This window comes from Bactrocera neohumeralis, chromosome 6 (genome assembly GCF_024586455.1).
Source record: "Bactrocera neohumeralis isolate Rockhampton chromosome 6, APGP_CSIRO_Bneo_wtdbg2-racon-allhic-juicebox.fasta_v2, whole genome shotgun sequence".
Taxonomy (NCBI): Eukaryota; Metazoa; Arthropoda; class Insecta; order Diptera; family Tephritidae; genus Bactrocera; species Bactrocera neohumeralis.
This window is the reverse complement of record NC_065923.1, coordinates 8,605,966-8,628,125: the sequence shown is the minus strand read 5'-3', so window position 1 is coordinate 8,628,125 and position 22,160 is coordinate 8,605,966. Positions and strand designations below refer to the sequence as shown.

The 22,160-nt window shown below is 36.5% G+C and overlaps 5 protein-coding genes across 14 annotated transcripts in view; 3 read left to right on the top strand and 2 right to left on the bottom strand.

The window, feature by feature from the left end:
- LOC126762533 (ankyrin-3) overlaps window positions 1-5,445 on the bottom strand; it is a 61,521-nt gene extending 56,076 nt beyond the window's left edge. For 3 of the 9 annotated variants that reach the window (XM_050479349.1, XM_050479350.1, XM_050479351.1), the window contains exon 1: window positions 5,075-5,442. In XM_050479349.1, the coding sequence (XP_050335306.1) occupies window positions 5,075-5,392 (318 nt within the window). In that variant the 5' untranslated portion in view covers window positions 5,393-5,442. Of the gene's footprint in view, window positions 1-3,650; window positions 3,799-5,074 lie in introns of those variants that run through there. The other 6 variants (XM_050479358.1, XM_050479359.1, XM_050479348.1 and 3 more) reach the window with 3 other exon arrangements.
- A 1,731-nt stretch (window positions 5,446-7,176) lies between these two features.
- Window positions 7,177-9,971, top strand: LOC126762539 (probable medium-chain specific acyl-CoA dehydrogenase, mitochondrial). The gene is made up of 4 exons (XM_050479369.1): window positions 7,177-7,339; window positions 8,366-8,716; window positions 8,782-9,217; window positions 9,326-9,971. The coding sequence occupies exons 1-4, from the start codon at window positions 7,322-7,324 to the stop codon at window positions 9,775-9,777; spliced, it is 1,257 nt and encodes a 418-aa protein (XP_050335326.1). The 5' UTR covers window positions 7,177-7,321; the 3' UTR covers window positions 9,778-9,971.
- A 100-nt stretch (window positions 9,972-10,071) lies between these two features.
- LOC126762536 (tonsoku-like protein) lies at window positions 10,072-15,828 on the bottom strand. Its single transcript, XM_050479361.1, has 8 exons — window positions 15,711-15,828; window positions 15,389-15,646; window positions 15,164-15,332; window positions 14,668-15,098; window positions 14,040-14,567; window positions 12,359-13,967; window positions 12,119-12,294; window positions 10,072-12,038 (listed from the first exon to the last, which is right to left on the bottom strand). The coding sequence occupies exons 1-8, from the start codon at window positions 15,721-15,723 to the stop codon at window positions 10,984-10,986; spliced, it is 4,239 nt and encodes a 1,412-aa protein (XP_050335318.1). The 5' UTR covers window positions 15,724-15,828; the 3' UTR covers window positions 10,072-10,983.
- Window positions 15,829-16,162: 334 nt separating this feature from the next.
- On the top strand, window positions 16,163-19,223 carry LOC126763604 (flap endonuclease GEN). Of its 2 annotated transcripts, none has more exons than XM_050481259.1 (6): window positions 16,163-16,425; window positions 16,517-16,826; window positions 16,883-17,036; window positions 17,112-17,247; window positions 17,310-17,471; window positions 17,558-19,223. In XM_050481259.1, the coding sequence occupies exons 1-6, from the start codon at window positions 16,268-16,270 to the stop codon at window positions 19,014-19,016; spliced, it is 2,379 nt and encodes a 792-aa protein (XP_050337216.1). In that variant the 5' UTR covers window positions 16,163-16,267; the 3' UTR covers window positions 19,017-19,223. The 2 variants fall into 2 exon arrangements, with proteins under 2 accessions (XP_050337216.1, XP_050337215.1); XM_050481258.1 differs by having other exon boundaries at window positions 16,164-16,425; window positions 17,304-17,471.
- Window positions 19,224-19,315: 92 nt separating this feature from the next.
- On the top strand, window positions 19,316-22,084 carry LOC126763606 (uncharacterized). Its single transcript, XM_050481260.1, has 5 exons — window positions 19,316-20,851; window positions 21,122-21,392; window positions 21,489-21,598; window positions 21,683-21,760; window positions 21,886-22,084. The coding sequence occupies exons 1-5, from the start codon at window positions 19,998-20,000 to the stop codon at window positions 21,944-21,946; spliced, it is 1,374 nt and encodes a 457-aa protein (XP_050337217.1). The 5' UTR covers window positions 19,316-19,997; the 3' UTR covers window positions 21,947-22,084.
- Window positions 22,085-22,160: the final 76 nt, after the last annotated feature.

Below are 22,160 nucleotides of genomic sequence, written 5' to 3'. Positions count from 1 at the left end.
CGGTCGCGCTTTATTCGCAAAATATTCGAGTTTCAAATGCATTTTCGGCTTCAGCCCAGTCAAAACATGCGCCCCTTAGCAAGAACTTCCTCAGAAGAGGGTTGCTTTATCCTTCGACTCGCGCTTTTATTGCATTTCGCACGAATGCACGTGGACATATGTATGTACATACATAAGTATGTATATAAAGTGTGACAGTTGTTATTTCAAAGGTTCGACCTGTGATGACTTTTAAAGAAACTGTAGAGAAAAAGTGTACAACTTTGCCATTACTCAATTAATAATGGTTCCGAAATGAAGCAGTCGTGTTCCTCCCTCATGACATACCAGCCACTTAAGCTATAAACTATAACATCTCATAAAAATTCCATTGAGATGAGAAGGATGTAGAGAGAATATTGTAAATATTTGGTTCAATTTGTTTTAGTATTTGCTGGAATATGGAGCTTTGCCAAAAGTGGCTTAATTGACCAAATTTTTGCTTGTATGTACAGATGGATGGACAGACAGATATCCAAAATTCGATTTACCCTGTTATCACTTTGATACATATCCCTATATCCATTTCGCTGGGCTTTCTTAGTTTTAGGGTTTACAATCAACTGTTAGGGGAGCAAAACCGTTATAATCTGTGCAACAAATGCAAATTTAAATGTTGGCTCATATTTTACTGAAAAATTCTTACTTCCTTCCCCCTTCCACATATCTTCCAAAATACAATAACATTAAACAGAACTATGCAATTATGGATTTAGACACCTCTTTACCATTAGAAGAGAACATATATGAAACAGTTTATACTCTCGGAACATGTTGCACGGAGTATAATAGTTTTGTACATCTAAAACTAATCGAGATAGACGTGTATATAAATAATTAGGCTGATGAGACGAGTTGAAATCCGAGTGACTGTCTGTCCACGCAAGCGATAACTTGAGTAAAAATTGAGATATGTATCTTAATGAAGTTTGATTCAGAAGATAGGACGATTTCGTAGATAAGCGTAATGGGAACTCTGCCACGCCCACAAACGCACTAAATTAAGATAGAAAACTGTAAATTGATACAGGGGATGAGAGTAGTGAGTAGCACTTGTGGGCCAATCACTAACTCAACTAAACTTACTGAGAAGAAGGCTTTTTAACATTTCTTTGTGCACTGTGAAAATGGGTAAAATCAGATAATTACCGTGTATCGGATAGGTTGAAAATTACTAAAAGTGCGATAACTCACTGAATAAATGAACTTCTTCTTCTTCTTTAATGGCGTAGACACCGTTTACGCGGTTATAGCCGAGTTAAGAACAGCGCGCCAATCATTTCTTCTTTTAGCAATTTGGCGCCAATTCGAGATAACTTATGCAACCAGCTTCTTCTCTATCTGATCCTCTTCCTTTGCTTCCCCCGGCGGGTAATCCGTCAAATACTTTCAGAGCTGGATTGTTTTCATTCATTCGGACAACATGACCAAGCCAGCGTAGCCGCTTTCTCTTAATTGCTGAACTCGTCGTTCGTATAACTCATCGTTCCATGGAATGCGATATTCGCCGTTGTCAAAGCGCAAAGGATCATATCTCTGCAGAACCTTTCTCTCGAAATCTCGTTACGTCGATTCATGAGATGTTGTCATCGTCCATGCCTCTGCACCATATAGCAGGACGAAAATAATGAGTGACTTATTGTGTTTGGTTTTTGTTCGTCAAGAGAGAGCTTTACTTCTCAATTGCCTACTCAGTCTGAAGTAGCACCTGTTGGCAAGAGTTATTTTGCGTTGGAATTAATACTGGTTCCAAAATATGGCGGATGGCAGGAGATATTTCTTCTTATCCTCGTTTACTACCAGACCCATTTTCTTCGCTTCCTTATCCATCCTGGATAAAGCAGAGCTAACGGCGCGGATGCTGAAGCCAATGACATCAGTTTCATCGGCATACGCTAGCAGCTGTACACTCTTATTGGACATGGTACCTTCTCTAGCAGTAGATTGAAGAAGTCGCACAATAGGTTCGCCTGGTCTGAAACCTCGTTTGTTATCAAACCGCTCGGAGAGGTCCTTTCCGGTCCTGACAAAGCTTGTGGTATTGCTCAACGTGAGTTTATACAGCCGTATTAGTTTTGCGGAGATAATGAACAACCAGTATTACGTTTCACAACCGGTGTAAAAATAGGATGACGGACGTGTTACCGCCCACTTTTAAAAGAAACCGTATATCTCAGAAACTACTTGACCAATTTCAACAAGATTTGAAATATGAAGTTATCCAATTATTACTATTGTACGCTACGAGGGAAATCGGGTGACAATTACGAATACTTCCTTCATGACAAACTTTTAAAGTCCAACTGATTCTTTCAGTTTACAATATACAAAATCAAACATCAATGACGTTATTAGAGTAAAACTTTGCATAAATAGTGTCTTCAAGGTTTTTAATCTTACGTCCAAAAATTATCGAAATAGGACTTTAACTTTACAAGAAACCAGACTCCAAATATGTGAACACCTGTGAGTTCTAGTATTGCAATTCGAGAATATTTTTGTGATAACAGCATGCCCTTGTACCAAAAATGGGTGGAATCTGGCCAATACTTTCGTAATTCCAGTATAGTAGATATTTTTGCACTTCCCATTGACTTTATAACACATCTATCGATCAATATGTAAGAAATCGTAATAAAATTCTGAAGGGGTACCTTTCAAATCTTATCTATCTATCTTTTTATACCCTGAACAGGGTATATTAAGTTTGTCACGAAGTTTGTAACACCCAAAAGGAAGCGTCGGAGACCCCATAAAGTATATATATAAATGATCAGTATGTTGAGCTGAATTGATGTAGCCATGTCCGTCTGTCTGTCTGTCCGTCCATCTGTCTGTTAGTCTGTCTGTCTGTATATATACGAACTAGTCACTCAGTTTTTAAGATATCGTTTTGAAATTTTGCAAACATCACTTTCTCTTCAAGAAGCTGCTCATTTGTCAGAACTGCTGATATCGGACCACTATAACATATAGCTGCCATACAAACGAAGTATTTGGTTGCTTTTTATACACAACACATGCTGTTACACACTCACAATCAGATCACTTGATTTCATAATTAGTATGTACATAAAGCTTCCAAGTTTTCCAATTGAGTTTCTCATATGCTAATTGTCCCCTTTACTATTTTTATGTTATCTTTCTTCCCTATTGGGTAAACACTTATAATACGACTTCCCTTTTATTTAAAAAAGTTAAAGTTCTAATTTACCAAATTGTCGCAAGCAGCAAGAACTTATTTCATGCTTTGATTTTCTTACAGGGTCTGCAAGTGTACAACTAGTTGTAGTTGTTTATTGCAGAAATTTCACAACAAACATCTAAGGCCAAAGCCAATAAATGTTGATATGTATTTATGCATATGTATGTATGTACATAAGAAGGCATACATAATGAAGCAAATTGCCTAGATTTGCTCAAGTAATACATATAATTCGTTTTTGACTACAATTCACCAAGCAATTAAAATAAAATTACCATTCTACATTGCAAAGGGCGAAACTAGTTCATAAGCTCGTTGCCAGCCCTCCTGCATATAATCAATTTCCATAAAATTCTTTTTCTCTTTATTTATATACAATATTTTGCACACAGAACTCTTCACTTACACCCAAACTTTGGAGCGATGGAAAGCGCTTCTTCAGAGACAACATTTTTTAGCTTTATTTGCGGTTGGTTGGATAACTGTTAATCAATAATTTTAATTAATAGTCCTACGAATTCATTTAATTCGGTTTCTCACATTATAGCCCGACGAGCAAGCGGTGGCAAAACAATTTGTATACTGCAAAGGAAAATGAAATCCATTTTGTAGTTTCCGAAGAAGCATGTGGATATCATTATGGCGAGCAATTTCTGGTCGAGAGTACTTGTGTGTTCAGTATTTATGTTATTTCGAGCAGAATTTTGAAAACAATTCCATCTATTTTTAAATACTATTTCGCAAAACCACTCAGAGAGAGCAATAGAATTAGATATTTATATTCCCTTATGCTCTGGGATTTAGTGCGATCATTTGGTTGTGGATTGTAGAATGGATTGCAGACAGAGTCGTTTGAATGAGCATTTATAGGAGTCTAAACAAATGGTTTGGTGTTATATGTATGTATGTACAGGCCTAAGATACTCTCAGATCCGACGAATACCTGTAATTGGCACTTTTTCTGTTAGTAACGGAGAAAATCTCTTTCTTTAGCAATAACACGAATATGGAGCATAATCCGACAGGCATAAAAAATACATATACAAAAATATTTAAAGTGGGTTAATGGAGGTTAATTGTAAAATTAAGAAAGTGAACAATAACCATGTCTCATCATAACAGAGTATTAGGGAACTTCCACCTAGAATTCATAAAATAAATACCGAGCAAAGCGAACTACAGCGTCCTAAGGGGAAGAAGAAATAAAAATGCGAATTAACAAAATCACTTTGTGTTCTGTTGACCAAGTGGCTACATACATACATTTGCACGTTAACATAGCCTCAGCGATTAGTAATGCCTCACGCCCTTTAACCCAAATATTTTATTGCTTTAGCTGCCAAACTGGCGACATCGCTGAAAATCCAACATTTAAATCTTGCCTGCGCAACATCTCTGTCTCATTGCGGAATTACGTCACTCTTTGTACATCTACACATCTCTACACGCGTATCATCTAACGGACAGGATATTCACAGTCATGTTATAGCCTTTGGGCGTACACATACTCAATTAGGGATGTTATTTCATGTCTATACAAATAACCATCGTGGGCCAAAGTAAGATCTAAATATTGACATGAGCACCTGATTAACTGTAAATAAGCCATTAAGGATGAGGTCTCCTTAACTACTTAAACATCTCTGAAAATATACGCTCATTAAGGCATGTATAAATATTTTGATGAGACCACAAAGGATCTATTTTAATGTTTATGCCGCAGATACCCACTAAAGGTACGTCCATACACATACAATACATACTTAGGTGCTAAATATATTTATATATACATATATATTCATAAAAGCTGTTGGGTTACCATGTACTTACAGAGCTGTGATGTCCAAAGTGCTCATGTTTGGCGCCATGTTTGCCCATGTGATAATGGTGTATGGGTGCGCCACTTGGCGGGGACGACAGTTGCGATGGTGGGCTATGGCGGTGGTTGTGGTGCTGTTGTTCCTGATGCTGCTGATGATGCGAATGCGGGTGATGATTATGCGATGTTGGCGGCGATGGCATGTTATGGCCGCTATGAGGCAAATGTGATGTGTGTTGCATACCAACCTGATGGCCATGGTGATGTGGTACATGGCCCTGTGAGGCCTCCAGCAACGTCGGTTGTATGTGCGTTACGAATTGTGCCATTTTTGTTAGGCGATTATATAATTTTTATGTATTAAAGTGAATAATAATTTAATTAAGTTTCCAAAGGATTTTGAACTTTTAATTTTTCGAAAAATTTCATATATTTTCAATAAATTTTTGTATGTATGTATGCAGATATAAAATTCACTGAACGTGTACGTGCAGGAACACACGTTAAACTTTTGTATCTCGAATTAATATCTATTATTTTGCATAAATATGTATATAGTGCATACTTTCACTAAAATATTTATATTTTTTCGAAAGAAGATCCAATATTTTTTCACTTTCACCGCTTACGTGCCGCAAATTTTACATAAGATCACTTAGCAAATATACATATATGAGAGGGCATATTGTATATATTTTAAATATTTTTACTTTTCCAACTCTTTAACGCATCTAACCAATATCACTTTTTCAAGGTATACTACATATATGTATGTATGAACACTTTGAACCAAACTTTAAAATTTCTACACTTTGAAAACGATTAGATAACTTTTCCATAAAAATATTTTCACATTTTGTGGGTATACCAAAACTGGTTGTGAGCAATTTGTTTGTGTGAGTATTTGGTGTACAAGTGGAGTTTTCGCAATGTCAGCCGTCAGGACAACCTTTTGCCAGGAACAATGTCAAACAACTGATAGTGCTTTCGTAAAATGCTCTGGCTTTAGCCTTTGCCTTATGGCATTGCAGGATTTTCCACACACAACACTTCGCATCGCTTCGGCATCTACATCAGGCGAACCCATGCGTTAAAGCCCTGGCCGAGTGTAAGTATTGGTGTTAACAGGGCCAACCACCTCGTCGGTGTTGGCACAAAATCACAAACAAATACAACGAAAACAAGGAAGCTACAACAACAACAGCGAAAGCGTCTTGCAAAAGAATGCCACCGAAGAAAGCATAACACATTAAATGTGTTCCTCATGGTCTGGGATATGAGAAAAATATACTCGTATTTACGCGACTACGCGACCCCCTTTGGCAGGGTGAGCAAAATAGGGTGTTGCCGCGCTTGCGATGTTGCTAAGATGGTCCACCGAGATGTCATCCATACATTTATGTACATACATTTGTATGCGTGCATGTTTGTGCGTGCTGTATGTACATTTGTTTGTGTGACTGAATTCATAATTTAGCCATATTACATACTCAATAAGGAAGTTGAGCACTACATCCGGCATAACTTTAGCCAAGTGTCTCAAATCTAATTTTAGACACACTTTCCTTGTAACAATTAGGACTAGAACCTCGGTCAAGCATCTAGGCAACGAAATATTAAATTTAAACATACAGATATTGGGTATTTTCTTATACTTACAATAGAGGTAACGTTGACTTATAAATATCAAATACAAACATTCTATCGTCTATAATATCAGAGTTGCGTTAAAAATACAATATTTGTTAATAATGGCGGACATACATACATATGTATTTGTATGTGGTAAGAGAAACGAAGATTACGGCATTGTGCCATCGCTATACGCAAACTGCTACGTTAAAGTATATACATACGTACTTCCGTTCTCTACTGCGGTGACGTAAGAACGTAACATTAAACTGACGATGTATATAAACTGTGGTGAATAGCAAGCAACGACAACACTTTTTTATGGCGAAGAAAACAAAACAACATAAACACTTACGTATGTTTGTGGGAATATACAAATGTGTTGATAACAACTAGTATGAGAAGAGAGTACGTACACAGAGCGCAAAGTTCCAAAGTCCAAATCCGATGCATCGGCTTTCAATAATAAAGCAAGAGTGCTTTGCAAAATTAATTTTATTCGTATTCGCGACGTACCGTAAGCAGGAACAAAACTTCTCACAAACAACACAGTGTTCATCGGCATTTAGATTTTGCTAGCGCCAACTTTTTAGCTTTGGAATATATTTGCGCAATCAAAAATAATTATGGCTTTTTTAAACAAGGTAAGAATGCGAGAGAGTGATCATATTTTTAAGCAGAGATCGGTGAAAATAATCTAAATCAATTTTGTAAACCAACTGGTGAGCGAATGTTGTTAAAATAGTGTGAAAATTAAAAAATTTCGAATAAAATTGCTTTTTTTTTGTTTTTAGGCCAAGTGCACATGTATGTACATATACATATGTATGTGATGTAGTATGTATGTGAATTTCTATGTGCAATGACGAGACGTCAGCAAACCGAACAAGTAGATTATTTTTGTTTGTTTATAAGCGTCAATTCTGTACTTTGACCCCCCATAAGTTGACAATAACCGCTAATTTATACGAGAAGCTTTGAGCAAATATTTTTGTTTTTTTGATTTGGTGAATATTATTTTAATGTGGATGACTTGTTTATTAGAGCAAAGGAACCTTGGGTGAAGTTATCATGATAATTACTTCATAAAGAAATAAGTGCATTGCATTAGGGTGCTTCATTTTTATGCGATATTTTTTTTCCTCTTTGCTATTTGCAAATCTTAAATAAACAAACAAAAAAATTGCGGCTGGATAATACGTTTGACGTGCAACAGCGGGTTCAAAATATAAGTAACACTGACTATTTTTTCGGTTTCGATTAGATTTTCGACGTGAAAAAAAAAAATTTTTGAGAAAAATTTGTGTAGAATTTTTATAAAAGTTTTAATATTGTATTCCAACAAAAAAAACAAAAAATTGTGGTTATACAATGCTTATGCTCACAAATAAACATACATACATATGTATACCATATATTCGGTTAGATCTAAAATAATGTACCAGTTGTTTTTAGGGTGAAACGGGTAACGGGCAGCCATTTTAAAAATTGGGGTTGGTTATTGAGGCTATATAATGTTAAAATCTCCTATTTACGCTAGTGTTTAAGAAATTAATAAATCGTTTCATTTAAAAGCATGCAAAGCATCCGTTGCACCCGTATATATGACAATAGGATCTAAATCACCGGAATATACATATACTACAATGAAATTGACATTGTTTTTTCAGCTTACGGCCACGCCTCTGCGTCAATTGACATCCCGCAGTTATGCCGCACTTTCTCACGTCATACCTACTGGACCCTCCTTCGGTATTACCGATGACCAAAAACAATTTCAAGACCTGACACGCAAATTTGTACGCGAGGAAATTATACCGGTGGCGGCTCATCATGATAAAACTGGCGAGTATCCATGGGATATTATCAAGAAGGCATGGTCATTGGGCTTAATGAATAACCATATACCAGCCGACATCGGTGGCATGGATATTGACTGTTATACCAGTTGTCTAATTGCCGAAGAGTTGGCATACGGTTGCACCGGTATCATGACAGCGCTAGAAGCGAGTGGTTTGGGTGTAAGTAAATGAGTAGATGGCAATCATCAACTGTTCTAATATGATCGTTTCTTACCTGGCTACAGCAAACACCTGTTATCATCGGTGGTAACCAAGAGCAGAAGAAGAAATATTTAGGACGCCTATTGGAGGAACCTATAGTTGCCGCTTATGCAGTTACAGAACCTGGTGCCGGTTCCGATGTTAACGGCATTAGAACGAAAGCTGAGCGCAAAGGTGACGAGTACATTTTGAATGGACAGAAAATGTGGATCACAAACGGTGGCGTGGCAAATTGGTACTTCGTGCTGGCACGCACCAATCCCGACCCCAAAGCGCCCGCCTCTAAAGCTTTCACCGGCTTCATTGTCGACCGTGACACACCCGGCCTTACGCCTGGTCGTAAGGAACAAAATATGGGACAACGCGCGTCTGACACACGCGGCATCACTTTCGAAGATGTACGTGTTCCCAAGGAGAATGTGCTGATCGGTGAAGGTGCCGGGTTCAAAATCGCCATGGGTGAGTAAAGGTTTCAACGAAAGATTGAGACTGTTTTTTTCATATCTCATTAAGTATATCAAATGTTCATGAAACTAAAGTATTCACTATGTATATATCTTATTGTAGGCACTTTCGATAAAACGCGCCCACCTGTGGCTGCTGGTGCTGTCGGCCTGGCGCAACGTTGTTTAGACGAGGCATTGAAATACTCGTTGGAACGTAAAACTTTCGGTGTACCAATCGCCTATCATCAAGCTGTACAATTCATGCTCGCCGACATGGCGATCGGGGTGGAAACATCTCGTCTGGCTTACCGCTTGTCGGCATGGGAAGTAGATCAAGGCCGTCGTAACAGCTACTACGCTTCGATAGCCAAGTGCCATGCGGCGGATATGGCGAACAAGATTGCCAGCGATGCTGTACAGATTTTCGGCGGCAACGGATTCAACACCGACTATCCCGTCGAGAAATTGATGCGTGATGCTAAAATTTACCAAATATACGAAGGTACATCGCAAATTCAACGTCTAATCATCTCCAGAAATATGTTGGAAGAGGCCAAACAATCAGCTAAATAAGTTAGGAAATATTTTTATTTATGTAAAATATGTATTGAAAAATCTAAATTAAATTTATGTAAGTTTTTTACGAACTGCTTGATTCTTTCAAGTAATTACTATATGGAATAAGAAAAAAAATTATAATTTAACTACATCGATAGGTAGGTCAAAAGAAATAAAACATTCTACAAAACAATGACATGCAATTTAAATTTTTATGACAATACTTTTCATTAATTGGTTCAATGTTCAATGCGCACTAAGAACCCTATCACTTATCAGCTCAAACAATACGAAGACGGAGATATTATTGTCCGCCTGGGGGTAGTTGTTTATACATGTCTCTGCTTAGTGAAGCATTTGTTATCGCTGAAATACCAGATTTGTATGTTTACTGATAACAATGCCAAGAAGACGTATGATTCAAAAGACTAGATTGTTTTATATACAGTGACAAACATATAAATGGGGGCATCGAACAGGTTTTAGTAAGGAAAGGTTTTTGCAGTTATCTACTCGCGGTTACCACAGATTATAGCGCATTGAGTCCGATGCGTATGGTAGATACGGGTTAAGAACGGACGAACTGGCATTGAATTGTGTCTATCAAATGTGTTGGACCAAGATGAAATTGTTGTCAATGAAACTAATATTATTCGTCAGCAGCATGTCTGGTGGCTATTTCGATGCTCTATCTCTATTTGTGCTGAGGGAAATTAGATTACATTGGATCAATCACATCACTTGACTTAACCCAGTGGCACAAAGTAGTCCTAGCAGCACTGATAAATACAAGTCCTTCAACAGTTTCATTTCTCCAATAGCCGGGTATCTTCTTCCTGCGTATGCGAGACAATTAAGACTAATAGTTGACAATTATTTTTAGAAAACCCCGGAGCATTACGACTATGTGAACCCGATGGTGGTATGCACGGTCAATTCCAATATGCCATATTTTTTTAATAACAAAAATGTAGTTTATTTGTGATTGGCACCGTTTTGTTGTACTATATATAAGTGTATGTACAAATTTGATCCTTAATAAATACTTATACCAATTGATAACTATCAAAGTTTTCTTCACTACAAGCATAAAACACTTACGTTAATCAAAATATCCTGAGACCCAGCCTATAGTTGGATAATAGTCCCGATATAGATATCTTCTTCGAAAGTGAATATGTTTAATCTCCAGAAGGGTTCGTAAAATCAACCGTTTATCTATCACCAATTCTGAAGCAAATCCTGCTCATTTATATGTAATAGTAAGCACGCGGAAAATGATTTTATTTTCGCTTTATCGCCCCAATGTGATTGCCATAAGCTGCGCAGATGCGGCTCATATTCATTGCATTTGTCGCCTAAAGTAAGCGATAAAAAACTTGGAATTTGCTTCAATTGCTGCACCTTCTCCAAGCGTTCCTCATCCACAAAGTGCACGCAGTTCAGAGCGCAAAGTTTTCGCAGGTGTGGAATCTTTGATAATACAGTTAGAAAAGTGGCGCCACTTAATTTGTTATTATCACTCAGGTCAAGTAGATCTAAATCGCAGGCCTTTTGAAGGTTTTCGGATATTTTGTATAAATTCAGATCGCTAAGATGGCAACCGCAAAGCTTAATGCGCCGAAACTTCTCACACGTACCGCTTTCAAAGAAGGACGTGATATGTTCAGCAATCATGGCCGCATTTCGTTCGTCTGCGGATGTGTATTCCTGTATATAGCTCAGATTAAGCTCTTTTAGGCGAGATGCATTTAATTTGGCTAGAAGTTTACGCAGGGAATCATTCGTAAGCTTGTTATAGCTCAAATCAATCGCACTTAATTGAAAGAAAGCCAAGTCAAAATCATACAAATTCGTTAAATTACAATTCGATAGTGACAGTTGTTGCAGAGACTTAGCCGCAGTGCTGCTACAAAATCTGTCCAAAATTCTTAAACTGTCGTTGCCCAATGGATTTTGACTCAAGTTCAGCTCTTCGAGCTCCTCAAGCCCACTTGGCATTGAGAGTAGGATGTCTACCCCTTCCGAAGTTATCAGGTTGCCTTGTAAATTTAAAGTTTTCAGCTGCCTCAGTGTAGGTAAGGACTTGGCCAACTGACGGCAGCCTTCGTTTTGTATGAAATTATTTTTTAAATTAATTACTCGCAGGTTAGCTTGATGCAGCACTGCCTTGAATATAGGCTCGGTGATGGGCGGTAGGAGCCAAAAATCAGCTAAACAAATAATATTCGATGTCTGTGTTTGCTCCAATGCAAACAACACTGCGCTATTGACATCTGAAAATAACGTTATCAATTGGAATTATATTTATGAAATAAAAAAAAATTATATATATATTATTTAACTATGTGTTAACCTTTCTTAAGCTGATGACACATTTCTTCGTAACGCTGGCCTAGTGGCGATATCTGCCAGTCCAAAACTGTTGCCAATATCATGTTTTGTTCCAGCGCCACATTCAATGAATCATTCTCTTCGTAGGCAAAACCATCGGCGGTTTTTAAACGCAAAATCGGCTTCAATCCTACTAAGCTGTGTGAAGGAAAGAGCACTTATATTGGACCTGTTAACACTGAGGGCAATTTTGTTTACATACTTGTAATAGCGTCTTGCAGCCTCTTCCGCCAGCCAACGTATGTTAACGTCATTCAATTTTTTGCGCTCAACGGGCACCAACAACAATTCATTTTCAACTTTAATTTTAAATGAAATCGTTGTTGGCATGACCGGGGTTGCTTGTACTTTAATCGGCGATGATTTTGAGGGCGATATCAGCAGGTGTATGGATGCGGTTGTTGAATCAGGTTCATTTGTTGTTGACGGCAGATCACAGAAATCATCACCCGATCTGGGACTCTCGCTGCGAAAGCGGCAAAAGCCATTTTCCAGTAATGAGGATTGATGTTTGGTCTTGTTACCTCTGCCGATTGACAAATTTGAACAATTACTGACATTAGACGAACCGGATAAACGCAATTTGCTCGTTTGCTTTTTGCGCTGCTGTTTCGTCGGAGCTGTTGCCGCATCTAGCAGTACTTGAAATGCGTCATCAGGTGCAAGAGCATCATCTGCACACCATGTTGAACTCATGGTGTCGGTGTTTAGATTTTCTTTAGAGGTTGAAGCTATTTCTTTGTTTGGTGTGTGGAAACGTCGTTTTTTGCGTTCTGGACCCAAATCATCAATTAACCAATCATTATCATCTATTTCGTCCTCATCCAATAATGCACTGCGTCGAGATTTTATCGAACTGGACGAACCTGGCTCGCAACTTAAGCCGTCAAAGGTATCCTCTTCAAATTTGTTTGCACGATTCGGATGTTTCAACTGTGCCATTACTGTTTTGTATTCCATGCCAGCAGATTTGTCACGTGGAGACCTTTTATTCGATTCCTTTCCAGCTCTTTTAATTTCAGAACGATTTAGACTAGTGCGTTTTCTACCACCACTATGCAGTTCTTCCTCAACCAAAGTTGTGTCACCGCTATCCGATTCAGCATCTGTTGCAGGCTCAACTTGAGCATTTGTTAAAGGTGCTGCCGATTTCTTACAAATTCCTGTCTTCGAAAGTGTTGCCACAAGTCTAGATCTAATCTCTTCGTAATGGGCTTGCTCACCATCGGTCAACATAGCTGAACGTCGCCATTTATCCAAACCATTCAGACAAGTTTCACCGAAATCGGTTTTGATTGCTGTATCTGCACCACGTTCTAAGAGCAGTTCCACTACATCGAGAAACCCATTCGAACAGGCATCATAAAGTGGTGTTATTCCATCACAACTAATACCCCCTTTATCATTAATAGCAACAGCTGCTCCACGATCTAACAGTAGCTCTACTATTTCTCGAAATCCATGATTGCTGGCCTCGTGCAAAGGAATCCAACCGGCATGATCGCGAACGTTAACCACATGACCTTGGTCAAGAAGTCGACGCACCAACTCTATATTTCCCGCTATACACGCTTGATGCAACTGCGTTTCGCCTTTATTATTACGCTTTATTGTGAGGGCACGAACCCCTCGTGTTGCCCGATGAGGCCGTGGTTTTTCTGTCTCATCTAAGTCACTCATATCTGAATCGGTTAAGTCATCAAGACACACATCATCGCCAAGCTCAGGCGTATTCTCTTCATTGACTGCCGCCGCGTTGTCATCTGACTCAGTGTCGCTATTTCCATCGTCGTCATTTTGTAGATGTATGCCTTGGTGATAGAAATGTAAATATTGGAATAAAATATTTATGTATACTATTTTAAAAAGTTTTATATTTTCACCTCTCTCTTTTGCTTCTTCCAATAACTCATCTACAAGCATTTGCATCTTGTGTTTTAACATAAGACGCTTCAAACGCACAAACACAACACGTTCTTGTTGTGCTCGCTCGCGTTCATTAGTATTTTTTGCTGCTTGCAGCTTCGCCTTCTGATAAATATCTTGTATTGTCCAAAACGATTGTCGTTGGTGCTCACACACTTCGGCTATTGCACAAAGCGTTGAAAATGCCTCAGACGGAATATCCTTATTAAGCTCATATTCCTTCCACAGATACACCAGTGCCTGATCATATTCTCTATTATCTTTATAAGTCTGATAGAGACTTACATAGATTGGAATTAAATTTTTTGATGGATCCAAGTTTTTCTCAGCGCAACTAAGCATTTGCTGATAGTACTCAATAGCTTTAGAATAATTTTGTAGTTGACAGCAACCATCACCTAGTTTCTCATACAAACTTTTCCGTTTTGAATAGTCTAAAGAGCTGGTTGTGACCAATTCGTCTAAAATTTGACAAATCTTTACGACTAAGTAAAGAAAAAATTAATAGAAGTGAATCTTTACGACTTAATTTAATAAGGAAAGATATAGAAATCCAAGTGCATAGTTTTTTAATATTATACTTACCAACTCGTAATGATTTTTCAATCGCATTTCGGTCGTTTTCATCAGGTGTGTTTTTCTTATAAGCTTTAGTTAATATTTGTTTAGCACTGGCAAAATCGCCATCTTTAATTAAAATCTCCGACTTTGTAATAAGTGTTTCGCAAATTTTTTTGACCCTATTCGGCAAACGCTTCGCTACCTCCAACGCCAAATTACAGTACCGTAATGCTAATGTCGAGTCATGCATTTTATAAAAATATAGCAAACTCATCGAAATATAACATAAGTGGGTTAATTCAAATAGGTCATGCGATTTACTAATTTTTATAGCTTTTTCAATATATGTAATTGACTCTTGGAATTCTTCCAAATGTTCTTTCACAACACCAATATTAAGATAACAACGTGCCTGCATATCCAATTGTTCCTGTTTTGAAATTTGTCCTGAAAGTCTTTACAAGATTATGGAAAATATATGTATTACTTTTGCGCAATAAAACCTGATACTAGAACTCACTCCTTTATTAAAAGCAAACTTTTTAGAAAGGCACGTTCAGCTTGCCTTAACTGATCCATAGTGATCGAAGCGCTTTCTGTGGTGCTTTGCCCATGCAACAAGTGTGCCCGTCCCAATGTAGCATAAGCACGTTGCTCTTCCACCTTATTACGAAGTCTTTTAACAACATCTTAAAATTATGATTGAAATTAATGAATATTTAACCATTTTTATAAATACACTCACCGAGGTAAAGGTTAATGTGCTCTTTGGCTTCGCCAAATTCACTAAGCAACATATACATTTCTCCAATCATTCTATGAGCTTTCGCCATTTCCAATTTTTTCCCCAGTTTGGCGTAAAGTTCTGCCTCCTGTAAATATTCGCGCACGGCATTTTGGTATTTTCCCTGCTGATTGTAGAAATCTCCCAAATTGTTGCAGCAAACGGCCAGTTGTTGAGTATTACCTTCACTTCGCGCCTTCTCCTTCCGTTTGATAAATTCTAACAATGTTAACATCCATAAATACATAAGTATATACCAAAATATTATACTATAGTCACATACTTTTTTCATCCATAAGTCACTGTTTGTTCTCCAACTGTATTAATTCATATATACGCCAATAATTAAATAAATTGCATAGTATGACTTATTGCAAATACTACTTCACTTGATTTGCTGGTTGGGCGCAATTTTCGTAAACAATTAGGTATGGTCTTGAAACCGATCAATTTTGTGTTATCGATTCCTAATAAATTTTATTGCTTTTGGTTTTAAAACAATTAAACAACGAAAAATCTTTTTAAACAAAATATTCGTTTAATAGATGTATGTAGTATTTATTAAAACTACTGGATATCAATTCTATAATAAATATAAAATACATTAAAGCATATTTTCTAACGCAATAGCGAAAAGACGATATCCCTACAGAAACTCACTTTTTCCAACGGGGTATGCAGAATATTCAGGTGACATTTGAATTTTATTTAATTTTTCCACTTTTTGTGCTCTACAGGTTTTGAATTTCTTCTTTTAAACTTAAAACCGCCAAAGAATTTTTGGTATAAAAATACAAATTACTTCTAAATTCATATCAAAACATTATTATAGTTTATAAAATGGGAGTAAAGGATCTGTGGTCGGTTTTAACGCCACATGCTGAGAGAAAGCCTTTATGTGAATTACGAGGTAAAAAAGTTGCTATAGACCTGGCTGGCTGGATCTGTGAAAGTTTAAATGTGGTAGATTATTTTGTGCATCCCAGACAGCATTTGAAGTAGGTATATGTGATATATCTGATTTATATTTTTAATTTATTTTATAACCACTGATCGCGACATAAATTTATTTTTGACATCAAACAAAAGGAACCTATTCTTTCGGACATGTTATTTGATATGGGAGGACGTGACTCCCGTTTTTATCCTAGAAGGCCAAGCGCCCAAACTAAAGGGTCAAATAATTTCAAAACGCTCCGAGCAGCAATTCCGTGGTGCCAAACCTAAACAAAATAAATTGGAAAAAACATCAGCAGAAACTAAAGAAAAGGATAAAGGTCGGACAAGATTTAACCATGTGTTGAAACAATGCGAAACCTTGTTGCAGTCAATGGGTATCCAATGTGTTCAAGCACCAGGCGAAGCTGAAGCATATGGCGCATTTCTTAACAAAAAAGGGGTATAAAAATAATTTTATTGTATTATTAACTTTTTTAAAAAAATTTTATGGAGCAGTTAGTTGATGGAGTGATTAGCCAGGATTCAGATTGCTTTGCTTATGGCGCCATTCGTGTCTATCGTAATTTTTCGGTGTCCACTCAGGGTGCCCAAGCAGCACAAGGCGGTGCAGTAGACATCTATGACATGCGTCAAATAAAAGGAAAAATGGGTACGTATAAATGTATGTATATACTTGTCATATCAGAATATATTTTATAAACAAAAACTGAATATTATCCATCAGATTTCGGCCAAAACAAAACTATTGTAATGGCACTACTCTGTGGCTGTGATTACTGTCCTGAAGGAATCGGCGGCATAGGGCGAGATGGTGTTTTAAAGTTATTCAATAAGTACAAAGAACAAGAAATACTAGAAAGGTATAATAAGACGTTTGAATACCGTTATAATACGAATACACAGTACTTATATTTAGAATAAGATCGTGGCGACAAGAAGACAATAAATATACCGCTTTGGAAATGCGAGTTGATGACAAATTGATTTGCAGCAATTGCGGACACATGGGACGTACGCAAAGTCATACAAAGAACGGATGTGGAATTTGCCACACTAATCGTGGTTGTGATGAGAGCTTGTGGAAGTAAGTATAGAGCCTCTTATATTTCGTGGAAATCATTTATTTGAAACATCTATTAATAAAACATTTTATTTCTAATTTTCTTATAGAGAAGAACGTTTATCTTTGAAAGCAGAACTTTCATTACGTAAGAAGGCAATGATGGACCCGTTTTTTCCGTCCGAAGAAATCATTGCTGAATTCCTCAACGAACCCTCCACGGTTCCCACTTTAGCTTTAACTTGGAGACAGCCGAACATAATAAAATTTGTAAAGCAAATTGGACATCTGCTGCAATGGCCCGAAATTTACTGCTTTCAGAAGTTCTTACCGATTTTAACACGTTGGCAAGTACAAAATTTAAGAAAGATAAAAGATTTGAATGCAAACTCTTATATAACTATAAAAGAAATTGTAAAAAAACGAACGGTACGAGGAGTAATCAGCCTTGAAATTGTTTGGGAGGATGTGAATGGCTTCTTCAATGGTCTAATACCAGAAGATCAGCTGCAGGAATTCGAAAAAGAAAATACGAAGGGTCTTATTGGACTTTGGAGCACTATAGAACCGTTTTATTTGGTTGAAAATGCCTATCCAGAAATGGTAAATGCCTTCTTAAAATCCAAGGAAAAACCACCAAAAACAGCAAAAGGTCGTCGGAAGGGCAAAGCATCTGATAAAGCCGTGCTAAGTTCGCTAGAAAATTTAACCGACTTAATAAATGCTACCGAAGAAGTAGCGAAGGCCATCGAACCAAAAACCAATAAAATAAAGAAAAGTACAAGCAAAAAAGGCATTCAATTGATTGACAAATTCTTTAAGCCTCAACAGGTGTGTGCTGAAAATGTTACCCCTATTAAAAATCACAGTCTGTACAGAATAGCACAGTGTTCTACTCCTGTTACGAAAACTTTTCCATCAGATTTAGAAAGTGATTGCGATGATTTAGCACATGAAATTTCAGATATAGTACGTGGAATCGTTAACGCTCCTGACCGAGTTGTCCAAATTACTACACATAAAGGACAACCGTTACATTATGAACCAGTTACAGAAAATTTAAGCATTTTACTTAATGAATGGAGTATTAAAGACGACCTTGATTTAATAGCTCACAAAAGGAATTTATCAATTTGTTCGCATAAAGATGAAAATGGCACTCCTTTATCGAAGCGAATATCATTAGATGACAGCTTTGATGCTTTGGTAAATGCGAAACGGCACAAGATTCGTAACTTAACGGAAAAGGCGAAAAGATTAAATTTGTTTACCAACCCCACAATCTCACCAAAACTTAGGTCACATGTGGATCGATTTGTAGAGCAACATTGTTCACATACACACAGCTTAAATGGAAGCGAGCAGCATCTAAATAAAATATATAGGAATATATCGTCAGAGAGTGAAGATGTTGAAAATATAAGCTATTTTTTTAATAAAGGTAGTCGTGAAAACGATGAATTCGAAAAATTAATGGATTTAAGCTTATTAAATAAACCAAGAACGACATCGATTTGCAATGCTCCAGATGATGTCTTAATTATAAACGAAAGCAGTGACGACTGTTGATATTTACTTTTATCCGGTTTTTATATATTTATTTGTAATGGTAAAAGTTTAATATTTACGCAGATGGTGTGTTAATAAAAATAATGTGATTTTTAGCATTATTGTGAAGTTGAATTTGTCAATAGTATAATACTCATTATAGTATATTCAAATATGCATATGCTGACTCAAAATAAACTTAAATGCGCCATGCCACACTTCTTAAAACCTGTTATATGAATATACAAACATGTAGTCGATTAGTACATTAATATAGTTATTGCTAATCAGTTTCGCACATTTCATCACTTATAATTTGTATAAATATTTATATATATTTGATTTTTATATTATATATTTGTTGATTTGCTAAAAAAAATTGATTAATTTATAGCTTTCGTGATTGAAAGACAAATATTCAAACTACCATTTCAATAAAGGGTCATAGAATTATATGCATACCGTCACCTAAAATGCAAAATAACGTAACAACATTTCGGACATTTGCAGGGAAAGAATTAAACCCGTTATAAAATGGAAAATGAATGAAAAAAATTTAAATATTGGTTAAAACTGTTTTATATCTGATACACCTTGAAATATTGGACATATAAGTCCGTAATTTGAAGGAGTGGATCGTAATCAATAGAACACTCAATTTCGAATTTTTTGATCGTACGATACTTTGCAAGTTAGATCAATGTATGTACATACATACATATGTATTTTCAACTTAGAAAATTTAGATAAAACCAGGTAAACGTAAAAATCCTTGAATTTGGTGTCACAATACAGAATTTCTGTTTATTGCCATGTTGGGTATTTACAAATACTGAAGTTCATAGCAACTGAGAAAAAAACATCATTTTGAAAATGGTTTCCAAGGAAACACTATACAATAACAATCGGAAAGCAATCGTTTCAGACGTTTAGTCAATGTTGTTTAACTTAAAAAAAATTTTAATTTTTTACTTGAATATCTTTTATAATTAAATATATAAAATGGATGAGTTGTCGGAATACTCCTCAGAAATTCTAGAATTCATGCCAACACAACAGTTGGGGAAGCAATGTAAAATGGTCGGAGCTTGTGTAAGCACAGACTTTGAGCCAAGTAGTCAGGATAAATCTGTGGAAACCACACTTCGTTTACACGCAAGCACACAAACAGAACTATCTAACTCATTACAAAGTCATGTTGATCAGCAAAGGCTTGCTATGTGGTTGAGAAAAATTTATCCCGCTGTTGAAGCACAACTACTCAAAGGAACTACTCCTTTAAACAGCTGTGAGATCGTTGACCACGCTTTTACCTCTTTCACCGAAAAATTGAATGTTCAAATATATCAAAAGATCACCGTTGGAGGAGCAGAAAATTCTCAAGGCATCGCAACATGGTTATCTGTACACACAAACAATGCACCCATGCTAGTAGTAAGCACCAGATCACCACATGACAGCTGGTGTGATCATTTACAACAAACCCTAAAGCTATTGGTACCCAACCGCATGCAAACTGCCAATCTAGTTGTTTATACTGAATATAAAAGTCTGCCGCTTAAGGCATGTCTTGGTTGCCTCAGTACGAATACATTCAACAAGAGCATATTTGCTGGCTCCACCATGGACGGTGACATACATATATGGGGATGTCGATCAAGTAATCGAGTTGGAGATAATAAATCAAGTACAACTATGGCCAGTACATATGAAATCGAGGAACTCTGTTGTGCAGCATCTCCTCACGGTTGTGCTGTGGCTTTGTGCTGGTCAAGTGAAAATCGTCTGCTTAGTTTCCATTCTAATGGTTTCATCATTAGCTGGGTTGTGGGCAAAGAATTGATTTTGGAAAATGAGTAAGCATATCTAAGTTTGTATGTACATATGTATGTAACATTTTTTTGAATAAGTGTGGACGAACACCAAAGTGTGAAAGAGTGATAAACTTCCGGAACTAATTATTTATTTGTCATCGTAACTTTTATAACCAATAATATTTTTTTATAACAATCATGTTTACAAAAAATATGAAAATTATTTAATTTTTAGAACGTCCATATTTTATTCAAATAATGCTTTACTACATCTCAAGCGGAAACAGGTATTATAACAATTTTTTTGCAAAGTTTCCAACTAAAAGCGCAAGTCAGTGAGATTACAGCGGCTGTTTGTTTGACTGCGAATACTTGTGTGGTAGGCATCAAGGATGGTTCCTTATTTTTATGTACTATAACCAGTTTCGGTACAATGCGAAAACAGATGGAAATAGTGCCGTTGAAAAAGCATTCTTTTATGATCTCAGCATTAATCAAAACCGTGTTCAATAATTGCCCATCGGTTTTAAGTTGCGATTTAAGTGGACAAGTCCTTTGTCACAGCATATCACAACCAGAGGAGGTGAGTTTTTATTACACACACATAAACGAATAAAAAATACAGAAATATTTAAGTGTCATTTTAAACAATAATTTTATTTATATTTATTTTTCAAAGGAAAGTCGGGTCTTACGCATCCCGTTGCCTTTTAAAAATGCCATTGCCTGTTCTAAGGATGGACATCTTATCTATTCTCCCGGGACTGATGGCTCTTTAGAATATTATAAGTAATTAATTTTTTTAATATTTATATTTGAATCTGCACATGTAAGATTCCTACCTACATAGATATATGGTTTCTTGTTTTGCAGCTTAGTCAGTGGAATTCATTCTATTGTTAAAGGGACTTTACGTGGCAAGGGGAACTTCATCGCCTGTAGTGATAATGGGTACTTCTTTAATTGCATACAAATTGTATAATGTGCTCGTGAACTTTAGTTGTGTTTAATTGTGTTGAGAACTAACTTTTTCCACCACATTCTGAATTTTTATAGTAAATTTCACTTCTTTTTAGGAACTGGATAATCACTGGACTTTACGCAGATGACTTTCAAATATTTTACATAGACAACTAGATGGTGCATATGAAAAATTCGCATGACAGAATATGTATATTTATAAACGGTATATCTGCTGGAATGTGTAAAAGAAACAATAATAAATAATATTAATTTATAATAAATGGAATTTATTGTGTTTAATTTTACTATGTACATATGCGTTTAATTATTCACTCTCGTTTATATACAAACATTTGTTGTAAAATTGTATGAATAATGCTTCATGACT

Excerpts from the sequence above, each read along its gene's own strand:
- LOC126762539 (XM_050479369.1), top strand. Across the intron at positions 8,717-8,781 it reads TAGAAGCGAGTGGTTTGGGT|CAAACACCTGTTATCATCGG; the intron begins GTAAGTAAATGA and ends ACCTGGCTACAG. Across the intron at positions 9,218-9,325 it reads CGGGTTCAAAATCGCCATGG|GCACTTTCGATAAAACGCGC; the intron begins GTGAGTAAAGGT and ends ATCTTATTGTAG.
- LOC126762536 (XM_050479361.1), bottom strand. Across the intron at positions 12,295-12,358 it reads GCTGCAAGACGCTATTACAA|CTTAGTAGGATTGAAGCCGA; the intron begins GTATGTAAACAA and ends TCCTTCACACAG. Across the intron at positions 12,039-12,118 it reads GTGTCATCAGCTTAAGAAAG|ATGTCAATAGCGCAGTGTTG; the intron begins GTTAACACATAG and ends CGTTATTTTCAG.
- LOC126763604 (XM_050481258.1), top strand. The coding sequence starts at position 16,268 with ATGGGAGTAAAGGATCTGTGGTCGGTTTTAACGCCACATGCTGAGAGA. Across the intron at positions 16,827-16,882 it reads CATTTCTTAACAAAAAAGGG|TTAGTTGATGGAGTGATTAG; the intron begins GTATAAAAATAA and ends TTTATGGAGCAG. Across the intron at positions 17,248-17,303 it reads GAACAAGAAATACTAGAAAG|AATAAGATCGTGGCGACAAG; the intron begins GTATAATAAGAC and ends ACTTATATTTAG.
- LOC126763606 (XM_050481260.1), top strand. The coding sequence starts at position 19,998 with ATGGATGAGTTGTCGGAATACTCCTCAGAAATTCTAGAATTCATGCCA. Across the intron at positions 20,852-21,121 it reads GAATTGATTTTGGAAAATGA|TTTCCAACTAAAAGCGCAAG; the intron begins GTAAGCATATCT and ends TTTTTTGCAAAG. Across the intron at positions 21,599-21,682 it reads GGCTCTTTAGAATATTATAA|CTTAGTCAGTGGAATTCATT; the intron begins GTAATTAATTTT and ends CTTGTTTTGCAG.